The 23,439-nt window shown below is 30.8% G+C and overlaps 1 protein-coding gene across 1 annotated transcript; it reads left to right on the top strand.

Annotated features, from left to right (window-relative positions):
• The first annotated feature begins 541 nt into the window (after positions 1–541).
• Positions 542–20,898, top strand: LOC132736326 (myogenic factor 6-like). Its single transcript, XM_060723436.1, has 3 exons — positions 542–1,955; positions 9,455–9,536; positions 18,033–20,898. Exons 1-3 carry the CDS (start codon positions 1,080–1,082, stop codon positions 18,203–18,205), a joined length of 1,131 nt encoding a protein of 376 aa, XP_060579419.1. The 5' UTR covers positions 542–1,079; the 3' UTR covers positions 18,206–20,898.
• The last annotated feature ends 2,541 nt before the right edge of the window (positions 20,899–23,439 follow it).

Below are 23,439 nucleotides of genomic sequence, written 5' to 3'. Positions count from 1 at the left end.
ATAAGATTTGTTTACCTTGATAAATTATATAATTATAATATAATAACGTAAAATTGGTGTGTTTCTTTTAAACACAAATAATATGGTATATTGAATAACTGTTTTAAATAATTGGATTTGTTAATGCCTTTATTATAATAAATATTTGCTTAACTAAAACGACCGTTAACAGAGCTTTACTATTCAGAATATTTTAACAAGCAATATTGTAAGAAAACTCATCTTTACTCCAACGTTTATGTATTTATATTATATATATATCTTTGTTGTATCTATATGATATGTAGGCGTGACTTACCAGCCCCCCTGTTTACTCCTCTTACGCCCATACACTTAGTATAACTCGGCAATTCAACATATGATTTTGATTCTTAAAGTCATGACCTCCCATATATTTACAATACATTGCGAATTATCTGCAGATGGTACCCGAGAAATCTGCGCTCATCAGCGCGGGACGTCTCGTCAAAATTACCGGTAGGCGGAGATAAACATTTCGAGGAAATATGACTCCGGCTTTGATTGGATGTTAACAGAGATCAAAAACTCGTTGCTGCTGATGAGGAAGGCCTACCAGAGTCGTCAAAATCTTAACAGAGACTTGATAAGTGTGTGTTTATCCTATTTTCTGTGATTTTTATTCGGATTTTCTCTCGGTGTGCCGCAGGGACACATGTTGACACAGCGTTTCTCTTACGATACAAGGCACGGGACTTATCAGCTCAATGCTTGAAGCCAATTATTTTGACTAGTGGGACTTCAGGAGGCTTAAATTATTTCTTAAGTTTCAATTCATCTTTCAACTAACGTTCGGGCGTAGTTTATTACATACGAACACGTGGGAGAGAAAAATTGTGTTTTGTTTTTATTTTGATGATAACTGGGTATGATATGTCATTAGAAAGTTTTTTCTCACAAAACAAATTCTTATCTCTAGTCAGGGAGTTAATTTGCAGACATCAGACTCTGTTTCCAACAAACAATGATTTAAACAATGCTTTAAGATAAGCGCTTACATTACATGTGAAGTTGGCGTTGTTCTCTGGTCTTTGGAAATTAGCAGACGACACTCTTGCAAAATGATGATGACTGCAGATTACAGAAGTTGTAGGTTCGATCATAATGTGGCCGGACAGTTTAGTGGAGGCTCGAATCCGGAAATGTTCGATAACAGATACCTATCGGAATTATCTTCTTACACCGGGACAACAGGGGCTCGAGACTATTTTACAGCATCCGCTGTGCCGTACCAGAGATATCCGGGCAGGGCATATTCGGAACACTATCAGTTTCCAGGAAACACTTCAAGTTCGTCTTCTTCAAATTTCTACAACAATTCAAGTCCGGATTATGAACGAAGTAAAGGCAGATCTCACAGTGGGGATAAGACGCAGCAGGCGAACACAAAGTCTGTCAAAGACGAAAAAGATGAAAAATCGACAACAATAAAAACAACTGAGTCAAAGGACTCTAAGTGCAGTGACGATTTAGTGGACAACGAAGATCATATCATGGATTTAAAACATAATAGTCCTATGTCATCTTGTGGAGGATCTCTTAAAGACGAAATTTCGGACAAAAGTGGAGATGACATTAATTCCGCAGACGACAATGAAGAACATCTCACGCACGTGCTCGCTCCGGGTTACCATGGTGAAAATAGACGCTGTTTATTATGGGCTTGTAAAGCTTGTAAAAGAAAAAGTGTTCAAATTGACAGAAGGAAAGCCGCAACAATGCGGGAACGCCGGCGTCTGCGAAAAGTCAACGAGGCGTTTGAGGTGTTAAAGAAACGAACATGCCCAAATCCTAACCAAAGACTTCCAAAAGTAGAAATTTTGCGGAACGCCATCGAGTATATTGAAAGTTTAGAAGACATGCTTCATGGGAACAGAATAGTACGAGCAGACGACCATTGTAATGACACAAATTCTACAAATGGTTCTGACTATATGGTAAATATATTAAAAAAAAATCTGTTTATTGTTTTATATATTGCTGTCATCATAATTTGCACGGTTAATTGTTTACATGAAATGCAACCATTTCCTAAGAAAAGAGGGCGGTGAAATGCATGAATTGGGGAAGTAATTCTTTTACAAATTCTATGTATCATTTATTACCGACGTGTTGATGATAAAGTAATCATTATTTCGTATTTGTTTTGTCTTATGACTTATTTATTGGCATTCCTAAATAATTGTAAGTGCATTCTATTATTTATCTACTCGTAAACAACGGCATATATCCTCAGTCTTGAATCAGTTTCGAGGGAAAAGGGACAAAATATCTTTTAAAACTGCCAAGCCGTTTAAACGTACGGTAATTTTAGACACTTTAATAAAATTTACACCGCATACATTCGTAAATTTAACAGAGTTAACATATCAACTTGCAGGCTTATCGTACGTCTGTTTCATATTTTACCCCCAGCATCAAACTAAAGCCCAGTAATTGTGTATTCTTTTCCTTGGAAATTATTCTCTTTTTGACACTGTAAAACATATATAATTTCCATGATAACCTCCCATAAATATAACATTACTGTAGATACTGTTATCTCTATGATGAGGAGTCTGAACTAAGTCAAACATTGGGGGGAGAAATCTTGTTCAAATCTTAGAAATTAATGGGAGAAGTACACCGAAGTAGTAATGTACACGACCCTAACTGAGAATACATGATGTGAAAACGACCAAAGCGAGTATATGCTTAAATTGGGTTAAAATATAACGTTAAAATTTAAAAAATATTTTTGGAGGGTTTAGAAGAGTATTATTAAGTTTGTTTTATAGAATTTAAGCCAACAGCTTAAAGGTGTGATTGAATGGCTATCTATAAATACGTTATCATCGATTTGTCAATATTAATTATGGCTCTTGCCATATAAAAAGATTAATTTATAGACAAAATCGAACAAAATCGAAAAAAAAGTTCCGAATTCTGATTTAGCCTTCTTTGGATTAAAAGATCTGATTAACACATGTATCATGGAAATGACGAATTATCGTGAAAACTAGGTTCGTATAAACTGTTTAACGAATTACGACTGTAACATAGAAACAATTATGGATAATAAACCTTAATCTCGTCTTACGGGGGCACACACCTCTTTTTAGAACTCTAAGACTTTTCGCCGTGGGCCTAAATTACTCATTAAAATTTCTGAATAATTATTCCGAATCGTAATGAAACAATTATATAAGTTCCTTTCTCACAAACGCAAATATGTTACGACCACATTACAACACTGTTTCATTTCGAAGTTTTTAATAAGATCTGGAATTTATTTTCTCCTTGCTTAAAGAGTACTCGAGCTTTTCTGTGAGAAATGCTAGAGATTCCGTGGAAACGAGAGAATTATTAATTCTCATGTGTCAAAACATAGCTTATGACAGTTACTGAAAATACCCTCAACTCTAGTTAACCGCGACTTTACCAACATGTGCTTATAATTTAATGTTTATACACCGACACACAAAATACATTTACGAGGGCTGTTTACTCTTAGATTTTTCATATGCTTTCAAGATGTTTCTATGACCCTTAAATGATTTCCGAAATAACCAGCGACATTTATGGTGTCTCTGAGATGATTTTCATATTAACAAGGTGTTAACAAAGACCTTGAAACAACTCTCTGTTTTCAAACAAGCACCCCCCCCCCAATCCTCACCCCAACCCCTAGCAAACTCTCTTGTTAGCCACAATCTCTTTGGTATGGTCATTGCTATAACCTTTATATAATTTTCGACTTTACGTTTTAGTAGGCTTAGATTTTATACCAAGACAAACAGTTACTCTAAAGCCATTTGAATTATACTCTAAGAATAAATCAGAAGTCGCATTAATGTGCTTTGTTGTATATTTTTTTCCTTTTATCAGTGCCTGCATAGCCTCTTATACTGAAATATTAGCGCCAAACGATTCTGCGAAGAAGAGGTAGCAGAATCGTTGTCGTAATTGAGCTCTGTTTTATTTTGCTCAACAAGATATTACGTCAGATTATCCGCTAATTATGATGTCAAAATAATTAGCTGGCGTACGTCATTATTGTAGAACATTATTAACTTTCGATGCGCTGATCAACGTCATTACAATGCAATCATGTTACCGCGATTCTAAACAAACCCCTAATTCCTCGACAGCACTTATCAGCAGGGGTTTGTGATTTTAGGGGCCGTCACTTGACCATAGGTCATTTAGACGGCGATAGTCTCATTTAGAAGATATTTATATGAAAGTATGGGCGGTATCTTTCCCTCAAGGGCATCATTTATCACTATAAAATCTCATCACGTGGTATTTTCCTTCATTTGTCCAATTTGATAGGTTAATTTGGTAGTTGATTGCAATAGTTTATCTTTAATCACCATCTTTAAGAACTTAAAGACTTAAACTACTTACACTGAGTTCTACTTGTGTAATATATTTATATAATTATTTCATTGATTATTATTTATATTTTAGCTCTCCAAAAATATTTATACCTATTTTTTCAACTTATACTTATTTGTTGAATAGAATATTCTTAATTATTATGAACGAATTTTAGAAAATTTAAAAACTGTACGAGTTTTACAATTCGTGACTGGAAATGCTTTACAATTCATAGCTGGAAATGCATGAGCTATACACATTTTAAGTTAGATTGGTGAATCTTTTCTGTTAGATGTATTGTTTTGGAGACGTTTTTCGATACAGGTCGCCGTGTCATAGAGGTATATAAATGACATTTTGACTATGGCTACTTTACCTCGTTCTATTAGGCATTTTGATGTAGAATTATTTTTTTATATTTGTTACGGTATTAATAATAATCATATCAAATTTTGTCGATGTTAAAATATAAAACAAAAATGTATTATCTGTTCTGGTGATGTCAGCAATAATGTAAAGAAAAATAATACAATTAAATTTTCTAATGTACATATTGAACTATCTATATCAAGAACAGTTAAGTAAAAAACATTGCATTAATTGTTGCTTTTTTCTCTCTCAAAAGAACAGAACATACCATATTGAATCGCAATAAGTGAAAATTGGATATGCCATTTTCACAATGACATCATGGGTGACTTTGAATTTTTACACTTTTTAAACTTTAGTCATTTTGAAAATACATTTGTACATATATATGTGTAGCTTAATGTTTACATTAAAATATAATACTGTAGATATATTTCTAATTGGGAGAGTGTTGGGATAAAAAAACAAATTCAAATAACTTCAATGCAGTTAGATAATTTAGAACAATTAACGGTTAATATGTAGTTAACTATCCTATAAATCATTATTATTATTATTATATTTTCAAAATAAAGGTGTTGACAGTTAACAATAGATTAAGGGGAACTTCTGTTACTAATTTGATTATTTTGTTCATATTTCGGCATTTGTATACATTTTCCATTTGTTTGTATGTATGTAATAATACACTATATTTACCATAGTAATCACATTGTTCTATTCTGGCGAAACAGGAGCTCCGAGGAGCTCTCCAATTTAACCTTATCTCGTAGAGGGTGAACAGATAACGTTCCTAGATGAGATGTGATTCGTGTTGACGCCTTGTGATGATTACGATTAGGTGAATATCACGGTCAGTGGGTGGGTTCCATAATTATGGTTGTCATTTTGTAAATTTGGCCGCCTTTTTATATAAATGTCTTAAGATAAAAGACACAAAATAATATTTTCTGGAGAATGTCTTATCAGCGAAATTATCAATGTGACACGTCTGAAATCTTGGGGGTGATGATGGAATAGCTACTGAAATAAATTAATAAAAAAGCTGTATATTATAAAAGTAGTAAAACCCAATCATTTATTAAAAAGCCCAACAATTAATGTAACTTTTTATTGGTTTTTGATGTTTGAAATAAATTTTTTCTCCAATAGAATTACAGCACATGTATTTCAAATTAATCATAACACATTTATTCTAGTGAATCGGCTAAATTTAATCAGTCTAGTAAATCGACAGTTTCATGAAAATAATTTCAAACACTAAATTGAACCGTTCTTGACCAATTTAATTTTGTAAATGCTTACTTATAAACACTGACATATACACAATGTAAAAATTAATTAAACTACATTTCTCGTATTAGGTATAAAAAAACACTCCATCCTCATGTTGTGTTTTAATGTAAAAACAATAAAATTACAATTACTTTGTATAATATAATTACGAATAAGATAGAAAAAAATACATGATCATCTTTAAAATCTTCTTTATACCGTAACAGTCATTATTAAGTATCTAAAAATAGAATTGTCATTCATTAATTATCTTTGGACATCAGTACAAATATCTCCTTTATGTTTGGTCAAGATTATGTTTGTTCATAAAATATTATATATTCATTTACATCATAGAGCTATATATTCTGTATATAAGTCTCAGTTTTCATGAAGAAAAAATAATCAGGAAATGTACGAACACGTTACAAACATTGTACTTATTCAAAGCACATACAAGAGAGAAGTTCTTTAAGACTTGAAGTACATCGACAAATAACATAATTTTGTAAATGTTTAGCATAGACTTGTATAATTTACTCTAGCCATCAAGCATTTATTAAAAAACAATAACACTGTCTCTTGAAAATGTATTAGTTGCTTTGATGGTTCGCGGTAAACATTGCCATGGCATTTTGCTTTCCTTTCATTTATTCTTCTCTTCCCCCTGAATTGAATCATAATGAAGAGCCACTGTTGACAGGCTATCAAAATAGCATGTACTTCAAAAGGTATATTCCACTTATACGTTCGCTTACCGTACCCACTGATTGAGATTTAATGGGCATGAATCAAGTTTGTCTACATCGAGATCCATGGGGGTGCTTGATTAGATAATATAATAACAGTTCTGTATACATGTATATATTATAATAGAACTAGTGATGAATATTGTCGATTATCTAAAAGACGTATGAAAAAAAACAATGTTTCTATTTTCAGTCATAAATTTATTATCATTATTGTCATCATTAAATACAAGTAGATTAAATATGATTGATTGATTGATTGATTGATTGATTGATTGATTGATTGATTGATTGATTGATTGTCCTTTTTCATCCATAGGGAAATATTTAAGTTGAACGTGGATGGAGCAAATAGCAATCCATAGCAGAGAAAGTTCATCAATGATTTTATTATTTGTTTGTTTATTTATTTGTTTATTTATTTATTTATTTATTTATTTATTTATTTATTTATTTATTTATTTATTTATTTATTTATTTATTTATTTATATATTTATTTAATTATTAACTCTAAAATTTATCGCACATATGTTACCTTTAAAACTCGAAATCAAATTATCCTAAAACAGTAAATATAATGATGGCCTTTCAAAATACTGCACTATATACTGTAATTAATCATTTAATAGCCAAATGTGGTGAATCTTTGAGGAACTTCACATGACTTATCATGAAATAAATGACTTGTATTCAGATCTTTCCCAAATAAGAAATATGACAAATATTGTTTATACATTATATTAAATTTAATACATTATATTTCTCGTTCTTCTCGCCAGCTGCTTCGGTTTCCCTGTATTTCTTAAAAAATATACATTCATATAGACATATTTAGAAGACATGCATGTTAAGAATATAATAAAAATGTTATGGTTACACTTTTTATTTTAATATATAGAGGATACTGAATGAGTGTATAGTGCAATATCGTTTCTATTAACTGGGTTTATGTGATAAATTTCTTTACTTTGGTTCAATGTTTAAAAAATCATCTTAATATCAATATCGTAAAATTCTAGCATTTTTATATTGGCAACATGAACATTATTGATGGCATTTGAACAAATGATGAGTAATAAGCTTAAAATAGTTATAACCGCAAGCTTGCGTCTTACTTGATACTTAAAATATTTCGCATTAAAAACGGAACCGATCAGAGCTGAACTTTTTTTGTTTTTGATTTGCACATAGAACATCATCATAGGAAACATAATATTCAAGTAATATGTACATGTCCGAGGAACCAATCAATGCAATAATTGCTTGTAATCAATCACAACTTGATAATTATTAAAAAGCGTCAGTTAAATAAGGGTCAACATGTTTTTAAAAATTTTGGCCAAATCTTCATTTTGATCTTTTATTGAACATTATTTAACATTAAAATTTTAATAGTCAAGACTTTTATGTAATAAACTGCTAACTGACGTCTATTGTGCCTTTCAAGAAATACCATAATATTATCGTTTAACATGGACAGACATGAATAAAATGAAATTCATCTTCTATGTCTCTTCTAGAACATCATTGACAAAACGGCTCATTTCTTTGTATTCAATTTATAACACGTCTATCATTGCATTGCAGATGCAGCGGGAAGAGAAAAAAATAAAATAAAAGTAAAAAGATTGTCCATCCTCTATCATGAATATTTTTCTTAACTCAACTGGAATGTCTTATTATTGCCGGAATAAAATTTTGTGTTCACTTAATTTTGGAATAGTTCTTAGCGTCAACACGTCAAGAACCGTTAACATCAATAAAACACGGTAAAGATCTGTTAATGAACCACTTTTAAATGTTTGTTTATAGCGTTCTTCACAGAGACCCAACATATAACTCGACATGCATCTTGTCTCCACTAAGGCACTGAAACAGTTTAAGGCATTCCATCAAAGCTTTGATCATGAATTAACTGGAGAGAATAAAAGCATTTAACGACCTTTGACCTGAAAGTGAAAATTAAATTTTTAACGGAAACTCTGTGGAATGAAAACAAACGAGACGGTCATAAATAACACAGGATTCTTCACCATTTTTCAAAACTTTTACTTCATTTCGTCGCTTAGGACTTAACACAACATTTCACATTTCACAATTTTGCAGCCGAAAATTTAATTAGATGAACATCTTTCAAATTATGTTAAAATCATTACGGACTGGTTGCAGTTCTTTTTGATGTAGACGATAATGAGTTTTCAGTGAGAAACGAAACCAGTCTAAGAGCATCTAGACGCTTTATTTGATGATAATCTTAGACGCTTTATTTCATCATAATTAGTGCCGAATCTTTGTTGTTTTTGCAGACATTTCTGTATTTCTGTTGTGTGTAAAACATAAAAATAATGAATTTTATTGCAATAATAATCCGTAGTAATAAGCAAGTACTTGTTTAAAACACACTTCGTCTCTTTCTACCCCACGTTTCTTCTGGAACATTTACCAGTTACAATTTGTTACACACATAGTCTGTATAAAGATAAAAAACACTTAGTCTTTAATTATGACATCACAGAATAAAGGGATCACGAAAATTAAATAAAAAATGGTATTAAAAACTTTGAATTGTCCTCATCAACGCCTGGCTCCTTGATGTAGACATTTTCACTATACCACTTTAAAATTTGCTTTTTAACTTCATTAGAACTTTTCGTTAATTTATTACCTTTTCGTGTTTCAGACAGTGAACAGTCCACATTTTTATCCGGATAAACTTCATCATATGGCGGATATGACCAATGGTTACCAAACACATCCAAATGGTATGTATATATTTATTTGTCTAACCATAACACAACACGATGATAGTGATGATGACGATCACGATGATGATGATGATGATGATGATGATGATGATGATGATGATGATGATGATGATGATGATGATGATGACAAATATGTTAACGTTGAGAACAACAACAACAACAACAACAAAAATAAAATAGGTTCATATAGATTAAAATACATATTTACATATTTATAACTACCAAATATGCATATGCTTTTGAAGATATCACTTTCGCCACATCGATTCGTGTTAAATTAACCATGAAAAACGGATTTCATACTCCCGCTGCACTCATTTCCCTTTTAAAAAGTTTTGTCCATCTCAAACATAAGACAAAGTTCTCGTCCTCCTAGATTCCTATTACTGTTTCTGCTACCTTTTTCCAATTTTCTTCTTCTTCTTTTCTTTCTTCTTGATTTGCCCTTTTATTTCTTCTTCTTCTTCATCTTCATCATCGTCTTTTGATTCTTCTAGTTATTCTTTTTCTTTCTTCTTCAGTATTTTTGTCTTCTTTTTCTCCTTTTTTCATTTCTTTTTTTCGTTTTCGTCTTACATATTCTTTTTTTCCATTGTTCTTCTCCTTTCCATATTTTTTTCCAGACTTTTCTTTTTCCTTTTTTTCTTTCACATCACTTGTATTAATGCATAACTGTTTTTTACTGTTCACGAAACGGTATCAACTAGAAAATTAACAAAATATTCTTAAGTTTTACCATCGAAGTAGAAAAAAATTAAATAATATATCAACGAATAAGAAAACGCGCTTGATAAATTATTTTCAAGAAAAAAATCCCCCCTTAGTGGTATAATTATTACATCAACAGGGGTTGAAAACGAGCAATCAAGAATTTTTGCATGTTTCTAATTGAATGTAATATGATCCCAGTGGAAACTGGAGAGTTAATAATGGGGAAATGAACTCTACTCTAGAGAATCAAAAGAATTTCAAGTGTATTTCCGGGTTTTCGAAGGTACCATGGCAATTTTATTATCTTATGTATGACGATACGCGCTCTCTAAAGTTTTTGGTATTTGTTATGTCACGGTACATGGCTGTTATCTCTGGGCAATCTATTATTACCAGAAGTTGTAGCACAGTAATGTAAGATAATTTTTTAAAACTATAATTTACTTGTCATAAATGAATTTAGTTATATATTCGTTCGTTTTTTATCTAACTTGAGGTTTAGGTTATATGAAATAAAATTGCAAACTCACACCTTAAAACGAATTTGACGTTCGAAAGAATCAAACGTTGACACTATTTATTATTTTTAAAGTTTGATCTTCCTCACCAACAAATAGAGGATATTTGTTTAGTTCAGTGTAAGATCTGAATATATTTCACGGAGTGAGCACCAAAAGGTATATTTCACGAGTGGCGCAGCCACGAGTGAAATTTGAACTTTTGGTGTTCACAAGGTGAAATATATTTCAATCTTACACTAAACTAAACAAATTTTCTTTTTATTACATGCACAGAAACGTTTTAAAAAGAAATTAAACCTATAACTGAATGAAAAGCGCGCCAAATAATAATACAACGTGACGTCATTTACGACGTGACGTCATTAAGTTGGTACCCAGTACTGTGCACGCTGGTATTTCACTGAAACAACGTAAGGGGCTTAAATTCAAAACAGTGAAATTATCAAAGTGGTAATTTCACTGTTTCAAACAGTGAAATTACCAGTTTTATATCACTGATATATTTCTATAAACCACCGAAAAGCATGTAATAAACGTTTTTCTGTTATAACGTTTTTGAAATTAACAAATAACAACGCTAAATAAACATAAATACTTTCACCACCACCACCACCACAACAACACAACAACAACAACAACAACAACAACAACAACAAACAACAAATAATAATAATAATAATAATAATAATAATAATAATAATAATAAAATAATAATAATAATAATAATAATAATAATAATAATAATAATAATAATAATAAAATAATAATAATAATTAAGATGATAAAGATAACAATAATAGATAATGAAGAAATATTCAAAATGAAAACGCCTGATAATTTTTGAAAATGTACGTTTTGAATAGAAAACAATACAGTCAAATAATTTAACTAGATCTAACGCATGAACTTTTATTCCCGACGTGCTTACATAACTAGTTATATAGAAACAAGCGTATGTATCACCTGAAGGGACTATTAAACATAATGGTGTAACTTCTTAAGAATAAATACTTCCACATCTGTAGATACATATGATAAATGCAAGAGTTTTCAACAAAACCTGAAGAGATTACTTGCTGCTGAAATTGAAACATTACTATGAAATGTGCACAAATTTATGTCTCTTAATTGACCTATTTTTTATGCAAGATCTCAGTTTTTTTGGAAATTTGTGCCTTGTGAAGTGTTGACCATTGCTGATGAACATTTATTTTTGTTTCTTTTTTTCTCTCATAAAATATAAGTACAAAAGAAGCATTGTTTCTTTACGAGAATCATTCTTGAAGCGATTAAAAACAGAAAAAAACGGGGTTTCTAAAGAATCCCAAAAACGAAGATGTGAAGATGCAGGGTCGGTTTGATTGACACTGTTCATGGACAATAGTAATAGATACAAACTACCGTCCACTCCCCCTAGCACCGACTTAAGCAACATTTATCATTTAATCAACTTTAAATTCTGATGATTTTTGTTCCTTGTTTTTTACTACTGATATCATTTGGTAGTGTGATTAAATTGATAAGATTAGTTTCAAATTGTTTTGAAAAAAAAATGCCGGCTAAGGGTCTTGTTGGTACACCATATAATACACTGACTTATATAAAACTTACAATATTAATTTGCCTCATTACACTGTAAAACTACGATAGAAAAAAAAACACCCAACAAATTGCAGGAAATGAGATGTGAGAAATATTTGAACTTTGTGAAGATTCCTTGCACCTAAAAAAAAGTAGTTCTTCAGCGCCGGCATCTATATCATTTCTTTAACTGTAAGAGACTAGCTATAGATAGGTTTTTATACAGCCAATTATCTCTACGCTGATTTCCTATCTAGAGTTCACACCAGTAGAACGTTAACTTATCTCTCCAATTTAAGGACATTTCGTTTGATTACTATCCCTTTTTCTTAGGGCATTTTCTTTAGTTTCAGTTCATTCTGATAAATACCCGCGTTTTTCAAGATTTTCTCGTCTGCAAAGAAAATACGCCATTAAAATGTTCAATCTCATCTGTATTAAACCTAAAGTTATTGCCTATTTTTGTTTCATTATGTAAACATTATAATCTTTTTAATTGGGCAGTGAAGATTCTCTCAAAATATACAATTTTATGAAGCAATATCAACAAAATACACATTTCATAGACCAATTGCTACTCTAATAGATTGAAAAAGTAAAATTGTAGACTCGTTATATTTATCTTCTTTTGAAGCAAGATTTTTGTAAAAAATAAATAAATACAAACAGATATTCATAACAACGAATTAACAGGCAAAGTTTTTTTCATGAGCAAACTTTTTTATATGTCAAAAACAAAGAAGTCCATAAATCTAACCATTAGCATGCTGGAACCAAAAGTTATTAGCCTTTGTCACTTGTGTGGCGCCCATGTCAGCCTTTAGGTCCGAGCTGATCTGTCCAGCCTCTATACTGTTTGTAGCTAATTTATTATTTTATTTTGAATATTGAAATTCCCTGACACTTTGAAAAGGCTATTCTAAATTAAAGGCATCAGACAGGTTAGGTTAACCTTGAAATCCGATGTCTTTTTAGATTTTTATATGTCTTTCATTTTTAACTTAATTAAAATTACAACTTCATATATATTCATATAGCGACTAATTTGATTAATAAACAAAATGTTTTTAATTTCATCCAATTTTTCAAAAGTTTTCAAACTTACTTTTCGTGTTGTTTTATTTTTATGTTTGAAATAATATTGCGCGGAATGTAAACCGTATTATGGAATAGTTTATCGTCTGCTACATGTACGAAGTTTTCGCGCGGCACACATGTACGATATATTTCCGCACAAATTAGGCATCTATGTGCTGAAAGACAGGACAATAATCAGCTCCTGAAGAGGGCAGAAACAACACATCTGCTCCTTACAGCTATATATCGTCTGCTTTGCACGTCAAACGTTTTTTTGCTGTTGTTGTTTTATTTTTGCTGAAAAAAAGAAAAGAATTGCTCCCATTTGTTTTAAGATTTGTTTGTTATTTAGAGACAAAGTTTGTCGTTTATTTTTGTTGTTTCGTTGATGTTTTGTTTGTTTGTTGGGCAGACATGTATGGTTTGATGTATCGGTGTGTTTACATATTCCATGCCAAACCAACATTATAACCAAGAATGGTTATGCAAAATTTAAGTTATTTCTTTGACTTAGCCGAAAATTAGTAAAAAAAACCAACATACTATTAATTAAGGCAACAATTATTTATTTTAAAGTATATAAAACCCATTTTGTAGTCTTTCTATTATTATAATTATTATTACTATCATCATCATCATCATCATCATCATCATCATCATCACCATCATCATCATCATTAATATTATTATTGTTATTATTATTATTATTTTTATATTTATTATTATTATTATTATTATTATTATTATTATTATTATTATTATTACATTTTTGCATGCTGGCAATATTGAAGTCTAATCATAATATCGTCTGCTTTTTTTATTCTTAATTTAATCAATATTTTCTCGAAATGAAAAAATAAAGAATGAATGGTCAATCAGTTTTGGTTCCTGGCAAGACGCAAAAGCTACTGAAGATAAGAGTTAATGCGTTCATAATGTTATCATGTCTTTTATGCAAGTACATGTATATCTGTCAAATTATTTATAAATGAAAAGTGTTTGAATGATATTGAAAAATAAATTAAATATTAAAAAAGAAATGTTTGTCAAATCAATCAAATTAGGTTTGTTTTAGGACCAACTTTTGATTGATTCCATGTAATGGATGTTTTTCGTGTTGTTGTTGTTGTTTTTCTTATTATAGATTGTTTAGGAGACCACATTTAAATTAAGATGCTACTTTTGTGCGATGTGTTACTTCTTCTTTTATAGATCTTTCAGAAATATTTTATTATTATTTTTATTATTATTATTATTATTGTTGTAAAACGCAGCTAAGCTTAAAAATCGTTGCTTGACAAACGCCCAGTTCCAAAATCTACACATTTGAATCATTTAAAAAAAACAACCAACAAGCAACATCTATTTATTTTTGTCACGAACAGAATACACTAATTGCATACATTCTACTGTCTTTGTAAGCGGTATATTGTTGATGCTGACTAGTTATTAGAACAAAGAATGTGTTGAAGTGTCTATGAATTATACAGGAATTTGATAACATGATATCCGGGTGTTGTTCAGAACGTGACTGCATACATCGGCATGGGCAAACTACTTACGTACACTGTCATTAATGTTGCCCAATACCAATAAAACCCGTACTACAGCCCGTATTATAATCCGTTTTTCTCTTGATTTAGGTGCAGTACATATGTGCGAGTATGGCATAAAAACACGAGTATAAAATGTTAATGTATGTAATTATCTAGCGTATGATTAATATGTTATACTACACTTCAGGACAAAACTTTGTTACACTTAGCGCACTACTTACAAATTATTTTCTTTTAGTCCCTAAACCTGCTGAAATTATGTAATGGATTTGCCCTGCTTTGAACTTGGAACAGTCCATTCAAATTTAAGGGATTTCAATATCAAAATCTTAAAAATTGAGCTGTTAAGATGAAAGAGATTTGTCAAAAGTGGCACGGATCTGCAGGCTGGTCTGACATATAATGGTGACAAAAAGGCTTATCACTTTTGGTAACAGCGGTTACGGGTTCAAGGACATATTGTAGTGTCAAATAAAAAACACAATCTACAAGATCTATATTATAAATTAAATAATTAAAAGTTCATTAAATGAAAACAACAACGATCTTCTTTCGTTTAGCCTGACAAGACTCAGAATTTAAAAAAAATTATCCTAAAATCCCTGGTCATAACAATCGACCTACCCAAATTCAAAACATGAGAAGTCCATTACATGAAATAAGGGATTTATAAGCTCATCCAGTGTGTCGATTAACATATATTACAGTATGATAATTCCTACAATGCACTGAATGCGATGGTAACAACTACGGTACGGTACTATACTCTCAGACGAACCCTTCAAGCGTCTACATGTTTATTACACTTGCTATTAGCGCCCTCTTATTCCCCAATAAACGACCAGATATGACAATAGTATTTCCAGTCTCAGTTCTGTAATAACACTTTGTCATTATTCAATATTACAAGAAAAAAAAGATCATTTGTAATGAATGTTTTTTTCTCTCTCCTTCTTAAAACACAATATGTAGAAGAATAAAATATATGTTTTTATAATAATGCACCGTGCGACTCCATAATTACGAGAGAAAGCTGTCGTACATCTGAGCCGCGTCACGACAAAACCAACGTAATGCGTTTGCGACCAGCATGGATCCAGACCGTCAGGATCCATGCTGTTCGCTTACCAACTCTATTACAAGTAGAGAAACTGATAGCGAACAGCATGGATCCTGATCAGACTGCGCGGATGCATTATGTTGGTTTTGTCATGACACGGCTCATATTTATTTCTCACTAAAATTCTTCGAGTGACTTGTCAATACTCTGCATGGAATTTATTTAACTCATGGCGTTTTCAGTGTAATGTAACTATATGTATTACGATTTTCTTTATATGTATGTATGTATTCGTATTTAACGCGATGACGTCATCATCACTAAGAATAATTCGTAAAATGCTGGTTTTGCCGTTTTCGACGTTTTATCTGGTTTATAATATATTGTGACACAAAACATCTTGATGTTTTGTTATTTCACAAATACTATTCTTTGAAAGTTGCAAAGCTACCTACTCAGCGCTAACTTTTGCAAAGTAATACTGAATCAATTTAGACAAAAAAATCAGACTATAATTTATCATTTCAATAGAGATAATGATGAAAGACATTATTCATTTAATTATTTCAATTATATTTTCATGAATAATGTTGTCATTTTTTTCATTTCTAAAAAGAAATTATAAGATGTGTTTTGGAAATCTAATTAACTCATTTTTTTCTAATTAATTTTGAGATACATAAAATTGAATACAATATTATGAATTTATTAATTTTATTAGGTCTTTAACTCGTATTTGCCAGCGGCAATACTGCCTTGTTGTTGCCATATGCATATAGAATAATACCAGCCTTGACTTCCGTGCTGTTTAACGTGACTTTTTTTACTGTCGTCTGCTTATTTTTTTGCATTTTTAACATGAAATCCCTCATAGTAACAATGGACAGTCTCAAATCCAAAGAAGGACGAGTCCATATTGAAAATAAAGACACAAGAAGGGTTAGCGCAGAATTGTTCATCTATTAGATGAACTTCGTGATCATAAACGGCCTCAGACTGCCAACATATTTCGCCCGATGCAATTCTAATCGCAAGACGTATCATCGTCTTAAATTTCAAAGTAATATTGTTTGCCGAAACATTTGGTAAAAGGTGGCCCGTCCATAGTCCCCCACCGCTTAATTCACCGACAATTATTAGTATTAATTAGATATAAAGATGATAAATAACCGACCCATCACAATGAGTCTTATCTTAATAGGTTACATAATGCACGTGTGCAGTTGCACGCGCTGGGCTACCTGACCTTTAGTTGATAAAAGGCGATAAAACGAAATTGGCGTGAAATTTTATACCCCCGTTGTAATACCGTTTTGATTGCATTACGGATTTGAAACATCTGGTTTTGGTTATCCATGGGGCATCTTGTTAAATAAACATTTTATTTTTACTTGTTTTAAATAATTTCAACATATTCTAAAATTATCATATTTTAAAAGTCTGTATTTTTGTTGTAAATTCCACTTTTCTTGTACGGAATTATAGTAGCGTAGGATACACTTTAAACGCATCTTGTTATTACGTTATAACAAATATATGTTAATTTTGATGCATTGTTTCTCACATATAGTGTTTACAATGCTTTTAAAATACAAGAGTAGAGTTTACAACATTTCTTACACATATAGTTTACATTGTTTCTAACATAGACCAGTTTAGTTTAACATGTTTCTCACACATAAAGTCTAAAAGTTTCTGACACTTAATAGTTAACAACGTTTCTAACACAAATTGTTAATAAGGTTTCAAAACATATATAGTTTACAAGGTTTCTAACATTTATAGTTTACAACATTTCTAACGCATGTTAGTTTACATCGTTTCTAACACATATTGTTAACACTTTTTCATACACATATGACCTTGAGCGTTTCTAATATAAAAGAATGGTTTATATTGTTTTTAAAATAAAGTCTACATTTTTTCCTCACATACATGTATTTACAATTTACATTGTTTCTAACATCTACATATTATCTACTTCCAGGCTACATGGATCACAGTCATCATCATCCTCAACAACAGCAGCAACAACAACAATCACAACAACACACAAACGTCAGCAGTTTGGATTGTTTGTCATTGATTGTAGAAAGTATAAGCCCCACTACAGGCTCTCCGATGATGAGCACAATGGCACCTGGCGAGCGCCCTCTATAGTGTGATTCCCTCATCATGTAATAAGTGGATATATGTTAGTGTGTATTACTATTATACACTAAAAATAAAAACAACACAAAGTTGAAACTCGGATGTTGCTGCAGTGCAAGAAAAAAAAGAAGTTTCAGCGACGCTTTGATTCTCAAGAATCATACTTCCGGTTTTTGTTCAAAAAGAAAACATCAGGATGGAATATTGAACTCTTGAATATGAATTTTGATCCTGACCCTAACCATATCCCGGAATTGTGAAAATAGAAAACGTTTCTCGCAAAGGAGCTACATTTATTGAAATGATACAAAAGAGGACTTTAATAGGTGCGTACTGTCAACGTCTTTTGACAGATGCTGAGTGAATGTTGACTGTGGTATTAAATTACTTACTTAAATTACTTTGAGATGTGTTAGCTACATATATTTATAATAAGTGAACCGTTTTAATGCAAATATAAATAACATGATGTCATTCAACATTGTTATACATGTAACTACAATGGACACATTATGTATATGTATGACATCAACATATGGCGTAATGTTGTACTTGAAACTTTTATATAACCGGAAGTGAGGTTTTATTCCGTTTCCGGTCATCAAATTTATATTTGAAACAGTTCATTGCTGAACAGAGATATTTATTAATGAATCATATAACTTTATGCCAAACTTTAATTTCTTTTTCTTTTTTTTATTTATTTTGTAAATCATGGTAATACAATTAATCGTGATTTAAGAATATTTTAGAACATTTATAGTACATTTTCTACAGCGCGATTTATCTTAAACATGCATATCTTAGAATATGGTTTTTTTAGCATGTGATTATTCTAGACCAATGATTTTCTAGAACATGAATATAGTCTATAACATAATTATTCAGGAATATAATGATTATACATGTATAATGTGAATATTTTAGAACATGATGATTATAGAATATGATTATTCAAGAACATTATTATTCAAGAACTTTTTTTTTTTTCAAGAACATTATTATTCAAGAACATTTTTTTTCAAGCACATTTTTATTGAAGAACATTTTTTTCAAGAACATTATTATTCAAGAACATTATTTTTCAAGAACATTATCATTCAAAAACATTATTATTCAAGAACATTATTATTAAAGAATATTTTTATTCAGGAACATTATTTGTCAAGAACATTATTATTCAAGAACATTATTATTATAGAATAGTATTATTAAATATTTAATTATGCAACAGCTAATAGAAGGCAACTTGCTTGAACATGTTAGGTCACATGACATATTTGGATATGCTAAAAAATCTTTCTGTACGACCAAAATATTATGACTGATAATTTGTTGAGCTATTCATCTTAATGGAGTTTAAAATTCACGCTGTCAGAGAAATGACCCCATTGTTGTAAACGTTATGTAATATGTTTGTGTTCGATTATTGTTTTCTAGAATATCAGAAAACAAACGCAATCTGACATTTCTGGATAAAATGGTACCGATGCAGACGTAAATTATGTTTGTTATTATACATGTCAATATCTCTATCATCAATTGTCATTTCTTATAACATTCTTCTGTTCATGAAGCAGTGAAGCAGTTGATGGGCATAATAAATTCCAGTCTTTATGTAATGTCAGCGGTCAGCGCGAGTACCAGTTGCAAGTTGCAGAAGATGGTCAGGTTGTTTGTGCACGTGTATAACACGTTAGATAATAATACACGTGCTATTATATCCCACTTACTTACACATTATTATTTTCCTTAATATTGTTAAAGGCCAATAAGCCCCAGAAATGCTTTTTATTTACATTTCTTAAAAGCGTTTTAATTTTGGTGTACTGTTATGTCATCCAAAAGTTACTCATTGGTCAATTACGTGAAGCATCTGTTGCTTTTTGGCAATACGTACAGATATACTTATAGTACAGTTTTAGTGAATTCGTATTTTGTATGGAAATTGAAATACTCCTTTGTTAACATTTTGATACTTTTATGACAAATTATTTCACATTTATTGGTACTTTCATCAGGTATTAAGAATCTAACATAATCTGAAACCATTATTTAAACATTATAAAAGTAGTCATTTTTCCCCTTTTTAAAGAAGTAAAATTTTAATTGTTTTTAGGCATAATGTGCCTTTAAGAAATATTATTACTTCTAGTGATGAAATTAATATCTATATTTAAATGTAAAGAGAAGCATCGATGCCAAACGGCAACAGGGGTTTAAGCGGATTGCGCATGCCCGAATAGAATTTTTGTTATGGAACGTTTTACTCTGTTTTCTTAGATAAACAATAAGCGTTTAACAACAGAGACATGTTATTGTTTATACTTTCTCTAGGTATGAGCATATAAGAATATGAAAGAATATGTTCCCAGCGGTTTGTTTTTTTTAAATTTATAAAGTATAGTGTGCATATAATTTTCGCCGATCATAGCTGTAACCCTGGGATTGTATTGTTAAATGCTATGGTGTTTTAGCGTTTTAGCAAATACATAGCGCCACGTTTTTTTCTTCAATATTTGCATTTAAATAACATCGTCAATTGTATTTATTTAGCCAGATTTATCACTGATTTGTTCTGTATATAAATGTTTTAATGTTCAAACTGATATTTTGAAAAATATTTACATTTTGTATATACATATTGTAATATTATTATGTAAACTGTTATTTATGGAAAAAAAGTAAAGCACTAAAATAAATGTTCAGTTGTATATTTTAAATACTTTAATAATTATAAAAAAGGATCTTGCAGGACAGATAAAACTATGCGTTCTGAGAAGAAGAAACAACGTACGTTTAGCAATCATAACTGGAAAATAGTAGAAGTAATGCGCTATGAGCGGTCACATCTGAAAGGTAGAAGAAATAATGGGGTTTGAATGGTACGATGTAAAACACAGAAGAAATAATGTGCTTTTAACGGTACCTTTATAAATAACAGGAGAAATAATATTCTTGGAGATGTCACATGTAAATGACAGAAAAATAATATACTTTAAGCGTCACGCCTGAAATACAGAAGAAATGATTTACTTGGAGTGTAAGAAGGAAACAGTATTGTACTCAATTGTTAGAGCAGTAGCAAGTTCCATGATGAGTTAGTTACTCGTCTGTCCCTGACCTAACCAATCATGCCCCCCCCCCATTATATAGCGTATTGAAAATTCATGGCAAATTCAAAATAAATCATATTCAATATAAATGATTAACTTTCAATAAAACCGAGTTTACAACAGACGCTACGTACATTTACATAGTGACTTAACTTAATGACAATTACATAGAAATGAATAGTGAAATAAATTTAATTTTTATTCGTAATTAAAAAATCAAACTTTTATTATCTTTTGGCAAGTCCTCGGTAAAGTCCCGGTAGGCACAGTTAACTGAAATACTCTTTACGTATATACGTGCATTGCGTAATATAAAATGCAAAAGTTGATGCTGACCGCAGATGGCTCGTGTAAGTTTTATAAAACCGAAATAAACATCATTCTTCGCGGTTCTTATCAAACGCTTCTAGCATATAAGATCTAGGAACCTTCAAAAGCTTTCCACACGGCTTCATATAAATCAGCTGATTAAAAACGAAAGTAGTGGGAATATATCCATCAGATTTGACACCCAGCCGAGATAAATGTTATTCTGTATATCAAAATCTTTGTCCGAATTGATTTACTACGGTGTTCCGAAAGGGCCATCGCGGCACACATGTAACTCGAAACAACGATACCACGAAATTACGAAGGTGAAAATTTGAAATGGTGAAAAGTCGAAGGTACGATTATGAAAAGTCGTAGGTACGATGATGAAAAGTCGTAAGTAAAATGGTGAAATGTCAATATAACGAAAACACGATGGTGAAATTTCGTTGTATTGTTATTTTGAATTTCACCATAGTACTTATGACTTTTCGTCATCGTATTTTCGACTTTTCACCATCGTGGATTCTGAGTAATTTTTGAAGAAATGTTTAAATAAAAAAAAAACGTTATTCACGCCGATTTCTTAACGAATTCCAAAGAAACGAGCAAAGCCATGGATGAAACATGTTCTATTACCATGGTAACTTAGTTCCAATATGGACAACGAATAAAAGTCATGATCAAAAGTATTACACATACTAGAAAAGTATTAAACATTCTATTATGTGATCAAAAATCATTGTCTCAAATCTTTATCCTTAAGAATGGATTTTATTTAGATTAAATGATCAAAAATAAACTCACATTATAAAAGAAGAATATGCTAGCATTAAACAATTTATCTGAATATCACAGCAGAAATAATGAACCTTGAGCTAAAAGATAAATGAAATGTCTAGATATAAAAGATTGCTGCAATAATGCACTCTCAGGGACCATATAAGACAATATTACATCATTGCAACACAGAAAATTAAAATAACACAAGTAAGAAGATGTAAATACTACAAATCGACAACTGTAATAAGTAATGTAGACAATACTACATTATTGCATCACAGAAAATTAAAGTAACACACGTAAGAAGATGTAAATACGGCATATAGACAGCAGAGTTAAGTAACGAAGACAATACTACATCACTGCAACACAGAAAATTAAAACATCACAAGTTAGAAGATGTAGTTACTACATACCGATAGCAGAGGAAAATATTGATTGCAATACTACATTATTGCAACACAGAAAATGAAAAAAAAAAAAAAAAAACAAGTTAGAAGATGTAAATATAACATTATTATGTAAGAAGATTTAAATACTACATATCCACAGATGAGGTAGGTAACGAAGGCAAAACTACACCATTGCAAAACAAGAAATTAAAACAACACAAGTAAAAAGATGTAAATACTTCATATCGACAGCAGAGGTAAGTAATGAAGGCAATACAACATTACTGCAACACAGAAAATTAAAACAACACATGAAATGAGGTTAATGATACATCAGAACTGACGTTGCATATATGTCTCATAGTTGCACCGACTCACCCTACTTATGATTAGAAAATTATGTGGAAAATAGTTTTATATAAAAACCACAGTTTTAAAAAGATGAATTAAACAACCCGTTTTATGTTTCTGTAGCATATTATGGTTATACCTATTTTCAGGGTATATCTGGTGATAGATCTGTCAGACATAGAGTGTTATTGATCAAATTTAATTTTACACAATAAACAAATATATAAATAGATAGATAAATAAATAAAAAATAGATAAATAAATAAATAAATAAATAAATAAATGAGTGAGT

Source organism: Ruditapes philippinarum, unplaced genomic scaffold (genome assembly GCF_026571515.1).
Source record: "Ruditapes philippinarum isolate M1 unplaced genomic scaffold, ASM2657151v2 ctg2998_1_1_1_1, whole genome shotgun sequence".
NCBI classification, from domain to species: domain Eukaryota; kingdom Metazoa; phylum Mollusca; class Bivalvia; order Venerida; family Veneridae; genus Ruditapes; species Ruditapes philippinarum.
Note: the sequence above shows the minus strand (reverse complement) of the source record. Positions and strands in the feature narration are given on the sequence as shown.

What these genes read in the sequence shown, in the direction of transcription:
- LOC132736326 (XM_060723436.1), top strand. Translation starts at nt 1,080, where the DNA reads ATGATGATGACTGCAGATTACAGAAGTTGTAGGTTCGATCATAATGTG. An exon ending in CAAATGGTTCTGACTATATG is followed by an intron (nt 1,956 to 9,454) that starts GTAAATATATTA and finishes TTCGTGTTTCAG; the next exon opens with ACAGTGAACAGTCCACATTT. An exon ending in TTACCAAACACATCCAAATG is followed by an intron (nt 9,537 to 18,032) that starts GTATGTATATAT and finishes ATCTACTTCCAG; the next exon opens with GCTACATGGATCACAGTCAT.